At 48.8% G+C, this 22567-nt stretch overlaps 1 protein-coding gene across 1 annotated transcript in view; it reads left to right on the top strand.

The window, feature by feature from the left end:
- VMP1 (vacuole membrane protein 1) overlaps positions 1 to 22567 on the top strand; it is a 109822-nt gene that overhangs the window by 22874 nt on the left and 64381 nt on the right. Inside the window, exon 6 of the mRNA XM_028708698.2 lies at positions 15574 to 15741. Within this exon, the coding sequence (XP_028564531.2) occupies positions 15574 to 15741 (168 nt within the window). The remainder of the gene's footprint in view (positions 1 to 15573; positions 15742 to 22567) is intronic.

The raw sequence follows: 22567 nt of genomic DNA, 5'->3' as shown, positions 1-22567 counted from the left end.
CTTCTCTGAGTGTATCTTATATCAAGTCAACCCATTGGTCCACATAGTACATTATTGTCTGCACTGACTAGCAGTAGCTCTTCAGGGTCCCAGCCCTCCTTGGAAATGCTGAGGATTATACTAGGGACCTTCTGCCTGCAGAGTGTGTGGCCTGCCCCTAAGCTACGGAATCCTTATTCCATAATAGTTGCTAGATACTACATGTGGAAGAAAATCCAGCATTCACATTGTGATTAAAGTAAAGGTCTGTCCAATGCTCTGCTTATTAAGGCAAGGCAATGGCACTGGGAAAGACCCCATCAACCAGAACCTGTTCTGAACTGATCAACGTGGTGTTCCAATTATACATGGCGCTAGCAGCTTTTTATTGCGGTCAGGAAGTTGTTGCAACCCGGTTAATAAGAAACCACAAGGAAGTGACTGCATAGGAGAAAACACGGTAAAAGCAACATTGCTGAAATCAAAACCTCCAACATTCCATGCTCCCTTAATTCTTCCACCTTCCTTCTAGCTTTATTTTTTACGCTCTAAGAGAGACGTGGCCTTATGAATAAACTCAGGTCTGTTGCAGGCAGAGGTCCTTCCTTGCAGCTCCCCAATTCTGCTTCCAGGAGACAAAGTGGCTTTGTGAGCTGCTAGCTGTTCATCCCCCACCTGAAAGTTTCACATCGCCTTTAATTCTTGCTGTTCCACTTAACAGAGATGGTTTTCTGGGATAGCTCAGTCGGTAAAGCATGAGACTCTTAATCTCAGAGTCTCAGAGTTGTGGGTTCAAGCCTAATTGTGGGGGGGGGGGGATTCCTGCATTGCAAGGGGTTGGACTAGCTGACCCTCATAGTCCCTGCCAACTCTGACTTTCAAATACAGGGATGTCTCTGAAACTAATTCCCCCCAGTTTGCAATCAAATTTCCTGCGTTTCTTCTGAACATCATCTCTTTATTTTGTATACCACCCTTCATCCGTAGACCTCAGGGCCCTTCACAACATAAGAATACAAGTCCTTATCTACTCCCAGGAACTGAATTATCAAAATGAGGTGAAACAATAACCTCCTTTGGGGCTTCTCTTTTTGGTGGAAGTGGACCGCTAGCTTCATACGTGTAGGTGGGGAACTGGTTGGAAATGAAGAGTTCTGTGTTGGGCAAAAAACCTCCAAACCAGCTGCTTACTGATTGTGGTTCAGTAAAGCCGCTCCTCTTAGCCTGTTAGTTGCTTTCGTGGCTTTTTCGTGGCTTTCGTGGCATGGAAGAGTTCTGCCTAAACCCACCGCTTGGGGGCTCTGTGAGCACACCAAGATTTGAAAGGGTCGTGCTTTAAAAGAAGAAAGAACCCATATGAAGTTGGATTACAATTTTCCAACAAATCTTTGTTCTTGCTGTGTTGTTTAAAGCAGACACTAGATGGCACCGTTGTCCTGGTCATTGGTGACAAAAAAAACCCTCAGGCTTTGCTCTCTCGTAGTTTTGCTTTTGATTTGCTTCTTAGCATATGAACTCTGCAAGCAACATGTTGAATCATAGAATCATGGAAGCTGATTTTCCCTGAAACGGACAACTCATGGCCTGCGAAAGAGGAAGGCGAGACTTGCCTCTTTCCCCTGGTATGTGGGGGGCACTCTTCACACTTAACGGTGCTGGAAGTGCACTCTGCATGTGCTCAGGGGCACTTTCGCCATCTCTTGCTTCATGTGTTCTAGAGAGGAGGCCCGGACATTGAAAACATAAGAACAAAGGAAGCTGCCTTATACTGAACCAGACCACTGGTCCATCTAGCTCAATATTGTCCATGCAGACTTGCAGCGAGTTTCCAGGTATTCAGGCTGGGTCTTCCTCAGTCCTGGGGCCTTTTGCATGCAAAGCAGGCGCTCTATGGCTGAGCCAGGTCTCTTGCTCAGCCTTGGTCCGCTCACCCACATTTCGGGTTTAATATTTCTGTGTCTTAACATGACTGGGCTAGTGTAAGGAATTACTGAGATGAACTATGAGAAATATCCCAAGTCAATTGTACTGTACTGAACTGCTGAATGGGATTTTATGCATCATTATAATATATAACAAGCGCTCTTGCATTTCCCTTTGCAGCCTGCTTTTGTTGGCTTGGAGTGCGAGGCTACAGCAGTCACGAAAAACCCTCCAGCTTTATGCCAGCCTCCTTTGTACCACGAGCTCCTTTCTCATCACATTCCCTGTTTGAAACGTGCAGGGGAGCCCTCCGTTTCCTGCCTGTCCCGGGTGGCTTCCGGCACATCAAAAACCAAAAAAAGAAGCAGCTTGCAGCTTTCTGGAGAGCATGCTTTTTAAGATGCACATCTGCAACTGGGTGTCTTGGCTGTGACAACCAACAGCACAGATTGTGCCTGCCCTAATACCACGCTGGTAAATCCCCACATCTCAGCAGCTGCAGCCCAGCGGAGTCAAACCTCGCCTTTGCCAAATTCGTGACACCCGTGCCTCCGTCACGGGTGCCATCCTCGAGTGATCGCCAGCTCCACCCCTTGGCTGCCCAACTCCCCAGCCTTGCCCAGAAGCCTCTTGCGAGAGATTCTGTTGGCATTGCAACCATTTGAAATCAGATTGCCTGGCTGAATTAAGCTGTGGCTTTGCTACTTTTCCTAGAGTTCGGTCTTCTTGATGTGTTTATTTTTAGTTTTTGCTCGTGGTGTGCAGCAGCACTGGCCGAGGGAGATATGCTCCCGAGCCACTGCTAATTCACAACTGATACGACCGCAGAGCCATTGTGGTACCCAGATGATTTCCATGCCACCTGAAGGGGTTATGCCCCCCCCCCAAAAAAAGGAGGGCAAGGAAGAGACAAACGCCCACTGTAGCGGAGGAGCCTGTCTCTAATGCCAGGGTGCAAACAGAGCTGCCACTGCCTTGTTTTTAGAAATCAAAGTACTTCAGAGCTAGGGACAACTGAACATGCACAGAGGGACATTCCCTAGGAGTAACAAGGGGGAAGATAGTATGATTTATTTGTTTTTTTAAAAAAGGTCCATTTGCAAAGTGCTTTTCTCATCTTGGAGTCAAAAGTAGAGGCGATGAGTTTCTGATGGGGACAGGGATGTAGCTCAGTGGTAAAGAGCAAGACTTGCCTCTTTCCCCTGGTATGTGCAGGCCAAAGGTCCCAGGTTCAATCCCCAGCTTCTCCACGTAGAGCTGGGATTGTCCCCTGCCTGAAACCCTGGAGAGACACTGCCAGTCAGTGTAGACAATACTGAGCTAGATGGACCAATAGCCTGACTTGGTAGAAGGCAGGTTTTGTGCACTGGATAGGGTCCCCCGCCAAAGCGCACCGGCCCGTTTCATGCTCTGCATTCTGTTAAACTCCTTTCAGGGTTTGTGCCAGTCGAGTTGCGCAATTGTTTTGCGGGCCGTTTCCTCTTTTCTCAGGAATCGGTTTTGCTTTCCTAATTCTTTGGAAGAGGAGTCAGGAGGGGCGGCAGAAAGCCCCAGAGGACACGGTGACCTTGGGAGTGCTGCTCTTGGTTTCGAGAAACAATGTGCTTCTCTCTTCCAAGTGTCCCATCGCACCTTACTGAACCCCACCCATTCCCAACTGTAAAAAATAAAAACAAATCTCAAAGCAAAGCAGGTGCAATCCATAGCATTGCTGTTGTTGTTTTTTTAAAAAATAAGGATGTGGCTTGCACCTAATACCAAAAAAATATAAAGTGTAACAAAACATAATTCTAAAAGCTGAGGTTGTGTGTTTACCAGACATCTGCATTGAGTTGCATGTCTGTGCCTCCATCGTGGGTGTTGCCTGCACCTCCTAAAACATTCCTCTTGTTAATAAGGGCTAGGAGAAAGGCCAGGGCAGCGCCCCAAAATATCATGTGGAAGAGCACAGCTGTGAGGGTGTAGCACCAATCCCTTCCCTTTTAATAATAATAATAATAATAGAATAAACCCCATAGTGTTCTGTCAGCTGAGTGGGAAATCGAGAGAAGTTGGATTGAATTATTTTGCTAATCCATTTAACGGAATGCTTAGGAAGAGAACGATCACTGGTGAATTGTGGGTTCAAGAGGCCCTGGATCAGTACCACTGGGCTACTCCAGTGAATGGTGGGGAATTCCTGGCCAAAAAAAGCACCCTTACACCCAAGCAGAGATTGGATGGCCCTCTGTCACGGATGCTTTAGCTGAGATTCCTGCATTGTAGGAGGTTGGACTAGATGATTCTCATAGCCCCTTCCAACACTAGGTAAAGGGACCCCTGGCCATTAGGTCCAGTTGTGGCCGACTCTGGGGTTGCGGCGCTCATCTCGCTTTACTGGCCGAGGGAGCCGGCGTACAGCTTCCGGGTCATGTGGCCAGCATGACTGAGCCACTTCTGGTGAAACCAGAGCAGCACACGGAAACGCCGTTTACCTTCCCGCCAGAGCGGTACCTATTTATCTACTTGCACTTTGACGTGCTTTCAAACTGCTAGGTTGGCAGCAGCTGGGACCGAGCAACGGGAGCTCACCCCATTTTGGGGATTCAAACCGCCGACCTTCTGATCGGCAAGCACTACAATTCTAAGCTTTAGCCCGTATTAAGCATTAGGGACACATCTTTCATTCTTGCTGTCTCTCTGTGTGTGCTTTTCCTCTCTTTTCTCAAGCAAGTTCTGCAGTGACTTAGATTTACTCTCCTGCATGCCGGATCTTGTTCTTAACTTCGCACATCTGCGTTGCAAAACTGGCTTGTGCTAATCGCTGGCGTTGTCCGTTGCGGAGGTCAGGTTACTGACGAGAGGGGTTGGAGTGAGAATGGTTTGGACGGAGAGAGAGGATCCGGAACATGATTTAAAAGTCTTGAAACCTAGCCTGTTCCCCTCTCCCTCTCTCTCTCTCTTGGTATGTGAATTGTTTTTGCGACTTCCATCTGTCTCGTGGGCTTCCTCCGTGATTTTTCAGCCACTTCCTCTCTCTAGTTGTTGCGCTGTTCACAATAGGCTGAGGCTTCCTGGAGCGCTCCACGCCAGCATGGAAAGCTCGGAAATCACTTCCGCCCCGTCTGTGATAGTGACCTAGTGCCCGCGGGGTCTCTTGTTCCCAGAAGTGCTGGCGGTGCTTGGACGGAACCTCTGGGGGCTTGCAAATAGGAACTCTGGGGAGGCACTGAATTCAGCCAGATTTTGCTCCAGGGAGATCTCTGCAGAAGCCGAAATATTTTGCCTATTATTATTATTATTATTATTATTATTATTATTTAATGCATGTTTGCTTTCGTCCCATAAGTCATTCTGACTTTTTACCCGAGCAATCATGCACATCTGCTTCCCGTGCATAATTTTACATACAGTGGTACCTCGGGTTACATACGCTTCAGGTTACATACGCTTTCTGGGTTAGCAGAGTCTGTAACCTGAAGTGTATGTAACATACACTTCAGGTTACAGACTCTGCTAACCCAGAAATAGTACCTCGCGTTAAGAACTTTGCTTCAGGATAAGAACAGAAATTGCGCAGCGGCAGCAGGAGACCCCATTAGCTAAAGTGGTGCTTCAGGTTAAGAACAATTTCAGCTTAAGAACGGATGTCCGGAACGAATTAAGTACGTAACCAGAGGTACCACTGTAGTCAGGATAAATGATCCAAAGATAAGAAACATGCATAATTTCAAAGGGGAAGTAATTCTGCTGTCCAGGGGAGAAAGATGGTGTCAATATCATTAATATCACAGTTATAATTACAATTGCAAGTTATTAATAATTAGCAGTAACGATCGCCAAGAAGTCCCCACACCCTCAGAAACTCTACCAGTGGCAGCCTGAGAGAGGGAACTCTCTGGGGCAGCCCCTAAATTGTGGAATTTCCTACCTACCGAGGTCCCTCTGGCACCTTCATTGGGAAGTTTCCATCGTACGATGGCAGAAGCACCTCTTTCCCCTGGTCTTTTTGACACCTGAGAGAGATGTTTTTAAGACCCACCCTAGCCTCTCCACTGTCATTTCGTTTAAATCGAGTTTCATGCTGTGTGTTTAAATAGCAGCAACCTGCCCCAAGCAGCTAAGATCATCAGAAGAGGCCGGCTTGGACCAGCGGTCCACGTAATTCAGCATTCTGTTCTCACAATAGCCAACCAGGTGCCCCTAGGTGAAGCCTAGGACCCGGGCACATGAGCAACTCTCCCCACTTGGAGTTTCCAGCAACGGGCATTCAGAGGCTTACTTTCCCCAGGTAGAACATAGCCACTTGGGTTAGTAGCCATGGGCAGCTTTGTCCTCTAATTTTGAGCTGCTAATTGGCAGACGGGACGTGGGTGGCGCAGTGGGTTAAACCACAGAGCCTAGGGCTTGCCGATCAGAAGGTCGGCGGTTCAAATCCCCACAACAGGGTGAGCTCCCGGTCCCAGCTCCTGCCAACCTAGCAGTTTGAAAGCACGTCAAAGTGCAAGTAGATAAATAGGTACCACTCTGGCAGGAAAGTAAATGGAGTTTCCGTGCGTTCCTCTGGTTCACCAGAAGCGGCTTAGTCATGCTGGCCACATGACCCAGAAGCTGTACGCCGGCTCCCTTGGACAGTAAAGCGAGATGAGCACACAACCCCAGAGTCGTCCACGACTGGACTTAATGGTCAGGGGTCCCTTTACCTTTAATTGGCAGCCACTGAGGTTACATTGGTTCGGTGAGGCCTGCCTCTGAGAAATTTCGGCTTAGGCCTGCAGGGAGTGGGTGGGCAGTGTGACAGGATCCGAACCGCACCCCCCCTTTCCTCACATCTCAACAGTTGCCTGTATGTGGACTCCTTGCCCATCCTATATTTAAAACGCTCCGTCACAGTCTCGCTCGGCTTTTGAGTAAGGACGGTGATGAGCAAGGGGGACTGGATGAGTCGCTGTTTGTGGTGAGGCAAGCAGGCCGATTTTCCCATGAGAAAATAGCTCTTGTTTCTCTTCATCAAAATGGAATGACACATTCTCCCCCCCGGCCCCGAGAACTTGTACTGAAAGTTTTAAAATCCCACATTGCTGAAAGGAAACGCCATATTTCAAGAATGCTTGATGGCAAGCAGAGAAGAGGGATCTTTTTTCTCCCATCGCCACCATCACACTCGTCTCCAGCTGCTTCGCTTTTCCATCCTCTTGGTATTTGAAATCTTTTTTAGAAACTGCATAGCCATTTTTGAATCCCCTGTTACGGTAACTCGTCAGAATGGGGGGGGGGAGGAAACCTTAACGAGCAAAGGAATGTTGCCCTTCAATTAACACCACCCAGGCCAGAATTTTGCCCCTCCCCACCCAGATTAAATTCTGGGTTAAATGAACTCATTCTTTAGCCAATTCTTTAGATGATTGATCTTGCGGTTGAACCGATTAAAACTTAAAAGAGACCATTTCAATCTTGGGCACCTTTTATTTTTTCCTGTCTGCCTCTTAGGAAACTAATATTCAAATCTTTTAATGTTGTTAGTCAGCACTTTTGAGAGATCGCTCCCACTAACTCTGTCCAAGGGATGCAGACTCACAACCAAGTTGGAAAGAGTGATGTGTGGGTCCCTCTCCCCCATCATTTTGAAATGAAAAAAAGTTTTGCAGAAGTCTTTGAATAAACCTCGTTCGAAAGCTTTAACCCATCAGAGTTTTGATTTATTTATTTTTTAAAGAAAGCATGTTCCTTTAAGTTTAAGATACATTTTTTAAAAACCACAACAGGTCTTCCATAGAGAGAGGGGCTACCATATTACCTCTAAAAAAATGGCTGAGGGGAAATTGGGATGTGGGGTGAACGGGGGGGGCCAAGAAATTTCATCTTCTGATGACCAGCCTCTCATGTCATTTTGATTTATGGTTCACCCTCCGATTCCCAACAACCTGAATTCCAGTCTCTAACCACAGGCTCCTGAGGGTCCCTCTGTCAAAATTGTGTGGCAGCCAAATGCTTTGCACCCAAGTCATCAAAGGAGATTCCTAATAGGGTTTTTCTCCCCTCTCCCTCTCTTGTCGGAACCCGCCCTGGCAATTAATAACACACACACACAAGTTAGCTGAGGCGGGGAGAAAAATTAATGATTAGGCTATGGCTCATCTCTTAAGCACCTTTTCAACCCTTCTCATACAATTCCCTTCTTGCTGTTTGTCTTCCCTGAACGTACAAAGGAATTATCTGTACAAAGGAATTGACTGTGAATCCAGGGCAGCGTCCAAAATCTTATCTTTCATCTTAATCCTTAAACTTTTTTTTTTTTTTTAAAGTTCCTACTCCTTATGGTCACATCTCATTTATCTGTTTTTTGTTATTTAAACTCTGCCAATGGCAATAAATGATCAGGGCCACTTCCACAGTTTAAAACGCCGTTAAGTAGTTAGGGTGCGTGACTTGAAAGTTTGAGAGGCAGAAGCTGGATGAAATTTCCAGTGCAGGATTTTAGTGTCATGCTTTGCTCTCTCCCTCCCGCCTCCGGCCAAAATAAATGGCAAAACCAAAGTCATCGCAAATATTCTGATTATTAGTAGAGATAGCTCTATGGTGCTCCCACTTATAGAGGTAAGTAAAGGTAAAGGTACCCCTGCCCATACGGGCCAGTCTTGACAGACTCTAGGGTTGTGCGCCCATCTCACTCTAGAGGCCGGGGGCCAGCGCTGTCCGGAGACACTTCCGGGTCACGTGGCGAGCGTAACATCGCTGCTCTGGCGAGCCAGAGCCGCACACGGAAATGCCGTTTACCTTCCCGCTAGTAAGCGGTCCCTATTTATCTACTTGCACCCGGGGGTGCTTTCAAACTGCTAGGTTGGCAGGCGCTGGGACCGAACAACGGGAGCGCACCCCGCCGTGGGGATTCAAACCGCCGACCTTTCGATCGGCAAGCCCTAGGCGCTGAGGCTTTTACCCACAGCGCCACCCGCGTCCCATACTTATAGAGGTAGGATTGATCATTTCCCCCCCCTGGACACTTAGTTTGTGGTGCTTAGCTACATATCTCAGGGTGAACCCAAGGTTTTTTTTTTGGGGGGGGTAATAAAATTTAAAAAGAAGAAACCCCAGGTGTGTAGGTGTTGTAAACAAAAATTGCCCTTTTCACTTATCGCGTATCCAAGAGTCCATATAGAGTCCTTACATAGGTTCCTTATTGGTAGGAGAGAATAACAGAGGCCAACCAGAGAATATTGAGAAGCAAAGCAGCTAGTAAGCTTGATCTTTATTGATCTGTTGCAACAGGGTGCTCCCCTCACCCGCAGGAGAGAGGAGGAACCCAGAAAAATGGCGCGCAAGGCCTTATAAAGACTTTTGAAATTGCCACCCTGTAGATCAAGACCAGGTCATTTGATTCAACCCCCTGCAATGCAGGAATCACAGCTAACGAACACTTGACGAAGGAGAGTTCTTATGCTTGCCATGCGAAGGCAGACATGTCCTGCTGCTCCTGATTGCGGAGATCATACAATATTGATTTTATACAGGTGCACAGGGAGTGAGGGAGTAGATGCTGTAATGGCCTAATAGCACCAGGCAGCTATTCCTCAGGACCAGGAAAAACATGCAAGATGGCCACACCACATTCATTCTCATTTCACACAAGCTGCTTAGTTACTCGCACATTTCCCCCATAACTTTCTAGGAGGACTAAGAGACTTTTCCCTTCTCGGGTTGCCATGTGCCCTCTTTTTCCAGGACACGTCCTCTCTTTCAGGGGTAAAATTTCTTTCTGGGTGGATTTTTTAAAATGTGCCAGAGTGTATCTCGCTATGCTTTCTGGAAGAGACGTAGAAATAACTGGTGGCCAAAGACTTGCTTTCCTCTTCTTTTCTCCTGCCCCCCTCAGCAATATATCACAGCTTCTGTAGCTGACATATAGTAAGGTAAAGGGACCCCTGACCATTAGGTCCAGTCGTGACCAACTCTGGGGTTGCGGCACTCATCTCGCTTTATTGGCCAAGGGAGCCAGCGTACAGCTTTCAGGTCATGTGGCCAGCATGACTAAGCCGCTTCTGGCGAACCAGAGCAGCACACGGAAACGCCGTTTACCTTCCCGCCGGAGTGGTACCTATTTATCTACTTGCACTTTGACGTGCTTTTGAACTGCTAGGTTGGCAGGAGCAGGGACTGAGCAACGGGAGCTCACCCCGTCGCGGGGATTCGAACCGCCGACCTTCTGATTGGCAAGTCCTAGGCTCTGTGGTTTAACCCACAGCGCCACTTGCGTCCCATGACATATAGTAGAGGTGTTTAAAAGGAGAGTCGTCAAAGCGCTCTCTTTCTTTTTTCTTTTTTCTTTTTTTTTTTTTGCTCTTTGAAATATGGCAACCCTAATAAAGCTCAGAACCTTGGGCACCTGCCCAGAGGCACCTGCCCAGAGGAAGACTTTGCAACCGCCAGGCTGGTACTCCCTGCTCTATGGGGTTTTTAACCATAGAGATACATCTAGCCCCGAGTTGTCCCATTTAGGGAGCCCTACCTGTGCATTCCGGGACGCGGGTGGCGCTGTGGGTAAAAGCCTCAGCGCCTAGGGCTTGCCGATCGAAAGGTCGGCGGTTTGAATCCCCACGGCGGGGTGCGCTCCCGTCGCTCGGTCCCAGCGCCTGCCAACCTAGCAGTTCGAAAGCACCCTCAGGTGCAAGTAGATAAATAGGGACCGCTTACTAGCGGGAAGGTAAACGGCGTTCCGTGTGCTGCGCTGGCTCGCCAGATGCAGCTTGTCACGCTGGCCACGTGACCCGGAAGTGTCTGCGGACAGCGCTGGCTCTCGGCCTATAGAGTGAGATGAGCGCACAACCCTAGAGTCTGTCAAGACTGGCCCGTACGGGCAGGGGTACCTTTACCTTTACCTTACCTGTGCATTCTAGTTCTGCATACTTTAATGTGCATGCAGTTGCCCACAGTGGAATATTTTTGGACCTGGATAATGGTTAAACTTCTTTGCTTCAGAACACATGAGCCCCAAGGTTTGGTCACGTTAACACCGAGCCCATTGTTTGGGGGCTGCGTCTGAACCAAAAAGTATATTTATACTTTTTGAACCACTGGAATATCAAAGAGGAGACTGTCTGCTAGGTACCATGGAAATAGTCACGGCAGCCTAATTTCCCATCGCCTGTGCATATAACATGAACGTCATAAATTTGAGCTCACAGAGGAATCTTGTGCGCTTGGGCCAAACCATGATCCAGGGCCCAGTTGTCTTTGGAAGAGATCGATCCATAAGAGAGAAGGATACAGACTCCAGATTCCTTCCCTCTGAGCACTCCATACTTCAATTATCTTTATAAATGCCCTTTTTACATCTTACTTTTCATTCCCATCGCCGTGTGGTTTCTGTGGGTTCCCGAATGCCAGCCTTCCCCCAATCTCCCATTATAAAATTGTTTGTATTTCAGGCGAACAGCGTTCCTAAATAGGGCCAGTCTTCAGGTGCGCTGACGGATATTTACAGCAGCTCAGTGCATTGCGACCTTGTTTCCTCCCTCCTTGTTAGAAGGTTCAGAGGGAATGGTGGTGGGACAACAATGAGTTGTCAGAGGGAGAAGAGGGAGCTGAAGAGGTTTAGTGAGCAGGAAGAAGCTGTGGCAGAGAGAAGCCCAGAATCAGAGGCAGAAGTGGAGGGTGGAGAGGAGGGGAGCCAAGAGGGAGAGTGGAGGCAGGCTTCTGAAGAAGGCAGGGGGGTCTCCCCCTCCTGCTGTGACCAGCTCCCCTGCCCCCTGGTCTCCCAGGACCAGAAGAGGTATGAAGAGGGCAGAGCAATGAGAGGCAAGAAGGCAAAGGAGCCTTAGGCTGCTGGGAAGGAACTGGGAAAAGAGCCTTAGAGAGTGGTGGGAAGGTGGGGACCTTCAGTCCTCACAAATGCCTCATTGGGGCAAGAGCTACTGGGAAGAGTTGCTGTGATCACTAGGCCTGCGCTGTTTCAGTTCTGTCAGGGAACTGCCATCAGCTCAGAGACGAGAGATGGAAGAGCAGTTGTGTTATAGGGAGCCTCCGAAAATCTTGCGAAGCAGTTCCTCTTCCAGCGAGGAGGAAAGCCCCCCCCCTCCAGTGGAGAAGAAGCGCAGGGGCAAGGGGATGCTAGGGAGAGCCTTAACACTGGGCCCGAGCAAGCCAGAGAGGCGGGAAGCGCGTCCTTGCCAGCGCCCATTCTGCGCCATAGTCTTCAGCGCAGGGAGGGGCGGAAAAGGCTGGGGGTGACGCAACTTTTATGCTGGGGGAGGTACAAAAACCGACCACTCCAAGATTCTGCTAGCGATTGAGGCAGACATGAACTGAGGACGCTCTTCACTGTACAGTTATACCTCGGGTTAAGTACTTAATTCGTTCCGGAGGTCCATTCTTAACCTGAAACTGTTCTTAACCTGAAGCACCACTTTAGCTAATGGGGCCTCCCGCTGCTGCCACGTGATTTCTGTTCTCATCCTGAAACAAAGTTCTTAACCTGAAGCACTATTTCTGGGTTAGCGGAGTCTGTAACCTGAAGCGTATGTAACCTGAAGCGTATGTGTCAGGGGCTCAGGAGCAGAGGCACAGGAAAGGGAGGAGATAGAGACCGAGGGGGAGGAATCCGAGGGAGATGTCAGCGATGACAGCCGTCCGAGGTCTCTGAGTCTCTCCAGCGAATCGGAGGATTCACAGAAAGGGGCTCCCGTGGTCAGAGCAAGAGGGTTGCCAAGGGGAACACCCCAGGAAGGAGGGGCCAGAGGGGATTCAGAGAGCAGCAGTTGGAAATCGGGACCAGCTTCCCCACCAAAGAGCAGTAGGGGGGAGGAGTCCCAGGTATCGGCATCAGGCAGCTCTCCGTCAGCAGAAGGACATGAGTCAGGATTGGCCACGCCTGCATCAGAGAGCGAAGAAACGGTCGAAAGGAAGGTCAAAGACAGGGCGCGCGCGCCAAGTTCAAACCTACAAGAGAGTGGCGCAGTGAGCAGCCCAGATAGGGAGCCAGGTCCTAAAGCCCGCCGAAGGGAGGGGGAAGAGTCAGAGGGGTCCGCGTCTGAAGCGTCCAGGAAGGAAGGGATCCCGGGGGGTAGTAGGACCCAGAGGCGGAAGGAGAGACGGAAGAGGTGGAGTAAGGCTAGAGTCTTAAGCTGGTGTACAGGGGGCGGAGATTCAGACGGAGCTTCGCCGGTCTAGTGTCTAGACGTAGAGACGCACGCTAGGGTTTGAAAATGGATAATGTACTTAAATAAAGACTTTTGTATATTACCGCTGGCTAGCGTTGGTCCTCTGTGAGCTGGGACCTGGAGGCAGTCTCTGACAGTATGTAACCCGAGGTACCACTGTAAATAGTTTGTACCAAGAATAAAGCCTGTAAAAGACAGGTCGGAGTCCTGCCTGGTTTCTCTCGAGCAACCACCACAGCCATCTGACAAGTTCCTTTGAATAAAGAGTTAACTCCGGTGACACCGGGTGGCCTGACTCCTGCTGCTAACACTCACCGGCAGCCCATCCTCTCTGGAGCTGGGCACCCAGTCTGGATCAGAATCTTGAAGGCCCCTCTACCAAGAGTCCATATGGCAAACAAAGTTTGAAACAGAGGGTCCTTTTAATAACTCTTGGAGAAGGAGGATGTGGGAGCCTGTTCTCTGGAAGAGGAAGTCATTACTCGGAGCTGCACTTCCTTGGCTTGAATATTTTCACTGGCGCTAACGGCGACAATCCCTTAGCAGTTCTGTTTGATGCGCTAATCAGTTCCACATACAGCCCTTTCTTTGGCGTTTGGTTTTGTCTGCGTTCTCCTGCCTGCGCGCCAACGAATAGATCTGGTGTGGAGGGACCATGGCTTGCCGGATATTGCCAGGCTCTCTGCAGCCCCTGTTGCCAGCATGGCCCAGGGATGTTCAGTGCTGGGGCCCAGCACCCCTACACTTGAAAACGGTGGAATTCCCTACCCACAGAGTCAGCCTTGGCCACCAACTTGGGTGGTTTTAGAAGAGGACTTGACAAATTCATGGAGGATATTTGTCTGCCAGTGGCTACTAGCAATGATGGCGAGGCTCAGCGCTGGGAAGTTGGCTACTGTGAGAACAGGTTGCTGGGAAAGATGTGCTTCTGGCCTGATCCAGCATAGGCACTTATTACATTCCTAGTGTGTAGTTTTCATCGCATGCTGACAACACGCCCCCTTTACCCTGGCCTTTGGACACCTGAAATGTATTTTTTAGATCTCACCCATGGGGCTGTGTGGCCCTCAGTGGGTTACCCTTGAGGCAGTGTGGCCCCCAACACATTACTCTTGTGGCTATGTGGCCCCTGATGAAAAAAAAGGCTTTCTCACCATTGGTCCCCCTGGCTTGGCACCGTCTACACCAGGCGTCTGACTTGCTGTAAGGCAAACTTCCTGTGCCCCTTCCTTGCCCAGAAAGCTGGAGGTGTGAGTCACTCAGCTCCTTTATCTTCCGATCCTTTCTCCATACAGAAGGCCTTGGCTTTGGCCATTTGCCAGGACCCCCTGCTGTCCATGAATCATTCTCAAGGGAGACTGGGGAGTTGCGGGTGGGGAGGAAACATCACTGTGAAAATTTGTTCTCCAGAGGTAATGACCGGATTGCACATTGATAACTGAGGGGTGGAGCTGCAAAGTCTGACATTCTGCGCTGTGGTCGGGATCCAGCAAATTCTGCCTTTGCATGTGGCTTTGGTTTCTTAGCTAGTTGCTCCCCACACCGCACCACTGCTCTTCAAACCGAAAATGGTCTCCGAAGCAGTCTCTTTCCTTTGAAGGGTAAAAATTCCAGAGGAAATAGTGATAGGTGTGTTTGAGCCCACAGCCCCCCCTCCAAAAAAAAATTACAATTGCTGTATTACACCACACTGGCCAGATTCATTCGTAGACTCAAAGAACTGTAGAGTTGGAAGGGACTGTGAGGGTCATTTGGTCCAACCCCTTGCGATTCAGGAATCTTTTGCCCCATGTGGGGTTCAGACTCACAACCCTGAGATTAAGGGTCTCATGCTCCGAGCGATTCAGACACACTGTTAGCTGGGTTGCAGCCGTTTCATGTGTACAAGCTGCCAGTCAGTGCAGACAGCACTGAACTAGATGGACTAACGGCCTGACTTGGCATGACAGCTTCCTGTGTCCTTCCCCCTACTCTTGCTACACTCCTGGTTAGCTTCTCCCAGCTTCTTCTCCTTGCAGAGGTGCTTTCCTTGCCTCTTCGATTAACTATAATGGGGGCTGACATGGGTCAACAAATGGGACTCCCTTCCTGGTCATAGAGCGCCTGCGTCCGGAATTCTTGAGGGGCCAAAGTGTAAATACTGAAATATAAAATAAGCCAACAAACGTTGTACAGTCATACCTCGGATCCCAAATGCCTTGCAAGTCGAACGTTTTGGCTCCTGAACGCCCCAAACCCGGAAGTGAGTGTTCCGGTTTGCAAGCATTCTTTTGGAACCGGAATGTCTGACACGGATTCTGCAGGTTCTGATTGGCTGCAGGACCTTCCTGCAGCCAATCGGAAGCCATGCCTTGGTTTCCGAACATTTTGGAAGTCGAACGGACTTCTGGAACGGATTCCATTCGACTTCCAGGGTACGACTGTATTAGAATCATAACCCTGTTTTGTTTTGGAAGCATCATCACATGCTGATTATTCACTGCAATCCTTGCCTATTTGCCGCCACCACCAACCTGCTTCTCTTTCCTCTCTCCAGGGTCCACACATAGCATCGGTGACGCTTGCTGCTTACGAATGTAACTCTGTCAATTTCCCCGAACCGCCCTATCCTGACCAAATTATCTGCCCTGATGTAGAAGGGGTTGAAGGATCAATTTCTTTATGGACCATCATCTCGAAAGTCAGGCTGGAGGCCTGCATGTGGGTAAGAGACTGATCAAGCCTAGCAATATATGTTTTTCAGAATTTAGTAGGTTAGAGAGCAGCCTTGTAAATAAAGCTCAAAACAGATACTAACCACAAGTTTTTAGCAGCTCACCCAAGCCAAAAGTAGGCAGGACACCCCCTTTCTCTCTTTCTGCCACCCCGTCTCTCTCTCTCTCTCTCGGTTGCAGTGATTCACAACCCCTCTAGAAATTTTGATTTTATATGCAAGTGTGTGCAGATTAAGATGTTTAAAAAATAAATTAAGGTCTCCTTTGTATCAGCGCACTGATGTCCTGCTAACTTGCCTTATTTACATTTTCAAAGTATAGTCCTTGTTGTTGTTTTATTCTTCTTTGTATAGATAATCCGCTTGTATTACAAATAACAGCTTTGACTGTTCCCTGCCCCAATGTGCTTGCTTGCAGTTTTAAAATAGGCACAGGGAAAGAAAAGAAAGTGGGAAATAGTGAAATTATTTCACCTACGTCTAGCATTGACTTATTGACAATAAAGCAGCCTTCCCCAGGCAGGTACTCTCCAGAGGCTGACGGCCTCTCAGCTCCCCTCAGCCCCAGGCAGGATGGCCAGTGGTCAGGTTTATGAGGGGAGCTGAGAAGGCTGCAGTAAGATATAGATGAGCGTGTGTTTATATGTGTGTGTAGCATGACAATGAACAGGAATTAGATGGGAGGGTGAGTGTGTGGCACGATGTTTGAAACAGGAGTCTTGGGCAGAACTAAGAGCCGACGCACGTTGCTAATTCAATTTCCTTTATGAATCACTTTCTACGTTGCGTCTTGAAGGAATCTAACAACAGAAACATCAGCTGGAAAAACTCATGTAGAACAGCTTAGTATGTAAAACCAGTTAAAAGGATTCCCCCCCTATATATATATTTATACAGTTTCAAATCCATTGGCAGATAAATAACTGGACATCAGGCCTGTAATGTTGGTTGGTGTGGTGTAGTGGTTCAGAGCGGTAGTCTCGTAATCTGGGGAACCGGGTTCGCGTCTCCACTCCTCCACATGCAGCTGCTGGGTGACCTTGGGCTAGTCACACTTCTCTGAAGTCTCTCAGCCTCACTCACCTCACAGAGTGTTTGTTGTGAGGGAGGAAGGGAAAGGAGAATGTGAGCCGCTTTGAGACTCCTTAAAGGGAGTGAAAGGCGGGATATCAAATCCAAACTTCTTCTTCTTCTTGGTGGTTTATGGTCTTGGAAAAAACAAACAAACAAACAAAAAGAAAGAAAGAAAGAATAATCCAGCGCAGATACAGACAGGGGTTAAAACCTCCACTTGTTGAGAACAGGAGGTCTCCATAGGTCTTCATTAGAGACGGGGACCTGTTTGGGTACATAATGGGAGGGAGGTCCACAGGGCGAACACTGCCACACTCAAGGCCCAATTCATCACATGGAACAGCTCTCCTAATGAGAGACGGCATACGCAGGAGTCCCTTTCCTGCAGAGCACAGTGATCCCGTTGGGTAGATAAGGGGTGAGCCAGTTGTCTTGCAGCAGCAGGAAGAGCCACAGACACATTAAGCCAGAGACAGGGCACTGCTTTACTGATGGGGAGCCGCTGCCAAGATGGCTGTGATGCCCGTAACAGCTGACATGCTTTGCGGCATCCTTGCCTGCATCCTCTTCCAAGGCCTCCTGGCTAAAGGATGCTCCCGAGAAAAAGCGGCTGCAGGGTGTCCTGGCAGTTGCTGCTGCTGCCGACGATACAGGGTGTCGTGCGACTTTTTGTCTTCTCCTGGAGGGGAGGATTGCTGTTAGCTGATTTCACAACATGTTTTCCCCTCCCCTTGCCCTCGCTTGCGTGCAGGCGCTGCCTCTTGATTTCCTGTAAACTAAACGATGCTGGCAGCTGTATGAGTGTATGGGCATCTCAAAATGCCACCCCCCTTGTCCTAATTGGAAGGAGGACCAGAGCAGAGGCCAGCGGGCACGTGCTCACAGAGTGCAGTGGCTTCCGTTTCTTTCTGATCCCTAAGTCAGACTGTACCTGCTCTTCCCGTAACACATTGCTGGTTAACGCTTCCACGTGTTTTTATAGCAAGGAGGGGGGGGAATTGGGGAAGGTCTGAACTCTCACTGTCACCTAACACTGCCCGACCGTCCCCCATCTCCCACTGTTAAGAACCCCTTCCTTAAAAACAGTCAGTCCCCCCCCAGTCCTGCCTGAATAAAACAGCTTTCACCTACCAAAGGAAAGGCAACAAGTAGGGAGGGAGTCTAGCCTCTCAGGAAGGAAGTTCCAAAACATGGGAGCCACCACCGAGAAGGCCGTGCCCTGCATCCCTGCCAAACGTGACTTTGAGGGTGGTGGGGCTGAGAGAAGGGCCTCCCCTCAAGATCTCAGAGCCTGGGCAGGTTCATATGGGAGAATCCGGTACTTCAGATAGATAGCCTGGGCCGAAGCCCTATAAAGCCCCGTGAATCATGCCCAGAAAGAGACCAGTAGCCAGTGAGTTGTTGTAAGAAGGGTGCTATATGCTCCTTATAACCAGCCCCGGTCAACAGTGAAGAAACCAGCACAGCTGAGGCGCAACCCCAAAGGAGACTTGGGATTGTGATGAGGGAGGTGCCCTGCTTCAAGTTGTGGGTTTGGGGGGAAGAGAGTTACGAAGAGCTCCTCGTGTGGGTTGAGGGGCACTCCTTGGTGAGAGGAAGGTGCGCCGGGGTGGGAGACAGCAATCCCAATTGCAGTCGGCAACCGTGCATCCGTGTGATTGATGGGTGACCATTCGTTCTGGTGTTTTTATGCGGTTCTGTCAGCGAATGGCCTCCTTTTGTCGCAGAGGGGAGGGAGTGATGCCTGACAGGCGTTTGGTGATGGAGAAGGGATATATTGGAGTGGCTGAGGGGATAATACATGTGCGTTTGTGTATTTGTCAATGTGTGAGAGGTGTGGGAGTAGAATGGGATGGGCGATATTGGATGAGTAGTAGACAGCGCATGATTTATGTACATGTAAGACAGAATTTTGGTGTGATGCATATGTGTTAGTGGGACGAAGGTTGTCCATTGCATGTCAGGCTCTGCCTTGGCAAGAGGGAAGAGGGAAGGAGCTCCTGACTCTAGAGCTGTTTTCAAAATATGCTCCTGCGTGTTTGATTTTGTGTGGTGGGAGGATTTTATTGTTTGTATTTTATTTTACTTTTCCCCTAGTTTTTCAGTTTCACTGTACAGTGGTACCTCGGGTTAAGTACTGAATTCATTCTGGAGGTCCGTTCTTAACCTGAAACTGTTCTTAACCTGAAGCACCACTTTAGCTAATGGGGCTTCCCGCTGCTGCCGCGATTTCTGTTCTCATCCTGAAGCAAAGTTCTTAACCCGAGGTACTATTTCTGGGTTAGTGGAGTCTGTAACCTGAAGCATATGTAACCCGAGGTACCACTGTATTTATTTTGTAAATCACTTATTATTATTATTATTATTATTATTATTATTATTATTATTATTATTTGCATTTATATCCCTCCTTCTCCAAGGAGCTCAAAGTGGTGTATATATTTCTCCCCCTCATTTAATCCCCCCTGTGCGGTAGGTTAGGCCGAGAGGCAGTGACTGGTCACCCAGTGAGAGATTCATGGCTGAGTGAGGATTGGAACCCTGTTCTCCTGGGCCAGCACCACTTAGAGAATGTCCTAGTATTAAGCAGTATAAGGTAAAGGTAAAGGTACCCCTGCCCGTACGGGCCAGTCTTGACAGACTCTAGGGTTGTGCGCCCATCTCACTCAAGAGGCCGGGGGCCAGCGCTGTCCGGAGACAGCGTGACATCGCTGCTCTGGCGAGCCAGAGCTGCACACGGAAACGCTGTTTACCTTCCCGCTAGTAAGCGGTCCCTATTTATCTACTTGCACCCGGGAGTGCTTTCAAACTGCTAGGTTGGCAGGCGCTGGGACCGAACAATGGGAGCGCACCCCACCGCAGGGATTCGAACCGCCGACCTTTCGATTGGCAAGCCCTAGGCGCTGAGGCTTTTACCCACAGCGCCACCCGCGTCCCATTAAGCAGTATAGAAACAGATAAAAGAATAAAATAAAGAAACAAACTATAATGAAAAATAAAGCGATAATGCCCCCACCCTGGAAAAAACCAAACCCATCCTCTTTTCTTCCATTGAGAAACACAAATCAAGGCTGCAATCCTAGCCCTGCTTTCCTTGGGAGTAACTCCCATTGAATTCTCAGTAGAGACTGTTAGGATTGCACTGTAAGGCCGGTGCTATTTTGCTTTTGTGCAATTCCTGGGATTCTTTTTTAAAGGTGCGCATGCACAGAAATATTTGCCCACATGCCCAGAACAGAAAGAGATAGCAGAGAAGAAGAAGATGAAGAGTTTGGATTTGATATCCCGCTTTATCATTATCCAAAGGAGTCTCAAAGCGGCTAACAATCTCCTTTCCCTTCCTCCCCCACAACAAACACTCTGTGGGGCTGAGAGACTTCAGAGAAGTGTGACTAGCCCAAGGTCACCCAGCAGCTGCATGTGGAGGAGCGAAGACGCGAACCCGGTTCACCAGATTACGAGGCTACCGCTCTTAACCACTACACCACACAGAAACATCCCTGAGATCCATCCCATCAGTTTCTGCCCACTGGCATGGACATCAAGGGACAGAACAGCAATGAGCACCCATGTCTAGAAAAAATAAAATAAGGGAAGGTGTAGAAGCCAGTGTGCCAGACCTGCACAGTCTGGCCGTTATAATCCGTTTGCGATATACTGTACAACTCCTTTCTGGAAGCACTCTATGCATGAGTTTCTTAGAAAGTTTCTCATGAAACGGTTGGGATTGAGGCCAGGTCTAAAAATGTAGCGGAAGTAAGTAAAAAAAAAAAATCCGCTTGCAAGCGGAATATTAGCACATTATATTCCCCCATAGAGCTGAAAGAGGAAGTGGGAAAGAGTGTCACTCTTCCCACTTCCTCCATCGTCTTTTTGCAGGAGAAGAAGGGAAGTCACTTTCGCCACCTTGTGGTGATGACGGCAGTGAGTGAAGGGCTCACGGTTCCTGGACACTCAGTTGGTAACCCCTCAATTAGGGTTTCAGGATGGCAGTTTAAACAAATGGTTTGATCTTCTAGATCTTTTTGTCCACCGGCTTGGAGGTACTGAAACCCAAAAGACAGGTTAGCAATCTTTTTAACTAGAATAATAAAAAATAATTGACATTGGAGAGGCATAACACTATGCACCCCTCAGTCCTTCCACCTCATTCTGCTCCTTTTTGCAGAAACAGATGTAATTTTCAAATAAACTGGCTTTTGGTCAGGATGTTTAGGGTATGAGGGGAAAGCTGGCATGAAGAATAGATAAAAAGGGCAGCCATTCCCATGGACCATGGAGGAGGCTGCCCACTGCATCTCTGCATGAGTCCATGCTCTTGGCATGCCGCGTCCCAATCAGCCTCTGGGAACAAGCAATTTGCTCATGTGTTTCTTCCACGGGGAGTGACTGGACTGCGCAGATTGCAGAGATGCCTATCCTCCAAGGGCCAGAGCGGTTACTTGTACAGGTGGGTTCGGGGGGGGGGGGTGTCACTCTTTAAAAGTAAGAGTGAGAAGGGTCTTTAGTTTAAGGTGAAGAGGGAGTGCTTAAGCTGTCAGAAGTTTGGGAAATGCTGTTATAGGGGGATCTGTTCTATGGGCTCATATGATCGCTGTGCTCATCTGAGTTGTTTTGCAACTCTCGGCATGTGACCCAGCTAATTCAGGGAAAGTTCACTTCCAGTACGTGCAAGGCAATCTTTTTTTTATCCCCTCCCCCTTTGGTTAGCAACACAAAGCCCAAACAAAGTGGCATGCTTTCTTTCTCTCTTTTTCAGTGGAGCAACATGGTTTTTATTTTATTTTTTTGCCGTTTGCATCATCACCCCGAGAGAATTTAAAAAACTTTTTCCCCAAACGGATTGTTTGGATGGGGAGGGAGTGAAAATAGCTGCCACTTGTTTTCAGGCTCACGCTTTGAATCGGCAGCAGCGAACTGGAAGATTACAGCATTGTCCACAGCGAACCCGTTTAACGGCTCCTTTTGTTCTCCCCTAAGGGCGGAATGAAAAGTTCTTCTTCCCACTCGGGAACAGCTCTTTCCTCTCTCTGTGGGCACACTTCCCCGGGGTGTGGGGATGCGATAAATAGGAAGGTGTGTGAGGAGGGTTGTGGGGCGCAGGGTTGCGGGTTCTGATAGTAGCCCTCTGTAATTTGCATTGTCCAGATCTGTGGTTAGAGAGAGGAGTTAAATAGAGGAAGCAATTAGGATGGTTTTTATAATTTGCTTTGCACAGTTAGCTGCATGCCTGTCTCTGCTCAGTTGGAGTTTTCACTAGGGCTCACCCCACCCTGGCAGCTGAGTATTATTCCATCTGCATCGGTTACTGATTTACAAACATTGGGAGCTACCTCTATGTCTGTTCTAGGATTGGGGAACCTCAGGCCCTCCAGACCTTTCTCTTCGGCCCTCAGAACTCACCCAAGCCACAAGCCTCACTAGTTCTGCTTGACACCCCCAGTGATTTCCCCCTCCCTTAATTTACATTAGTTGTCCCACCACCACCTTTGCTTCTGGTCCACCCACTCGTGGCATGTGGCCCTCAGAAGGTTGAGCAGAAGGAAATGTGGCCCTCGGGCTGGAAAAAGGTTCCCCTCCCCTGATCTAGTGAAGAGTATGTACATGCCTAGGCTGGTACAGTGGTACCTCGGGTTACATATGCTTGAGGTTACATACGCTTCAGGTTACAGACTCCGCTAACCCAGAAATAGTGCTTCAGGTTAAGAACTTTGCTTCAGGATGAGAACAGAAATCATGCTCC

The sequence above is a fragment of the Podarcis muralis genome, chromosome 15, assembly GCF_964188315.1.
Source record: "Podarcis muralis chromosome 15, rPodMur119.hap1.1, whole genome shotgun sequence".
In the NCBI taxonomy this organism is placed as follows: Eukaryota; Metazoa; Chordata; class Lepidosauria; order Squamata; family Lacertidae; genus Podarcis; species Podarcis muralis.
The sequence above is the reverse complement of the archived record's forward strand: the minus strand, read 5'-3'. Positions and strand labels throughout refer to the sequence as shown.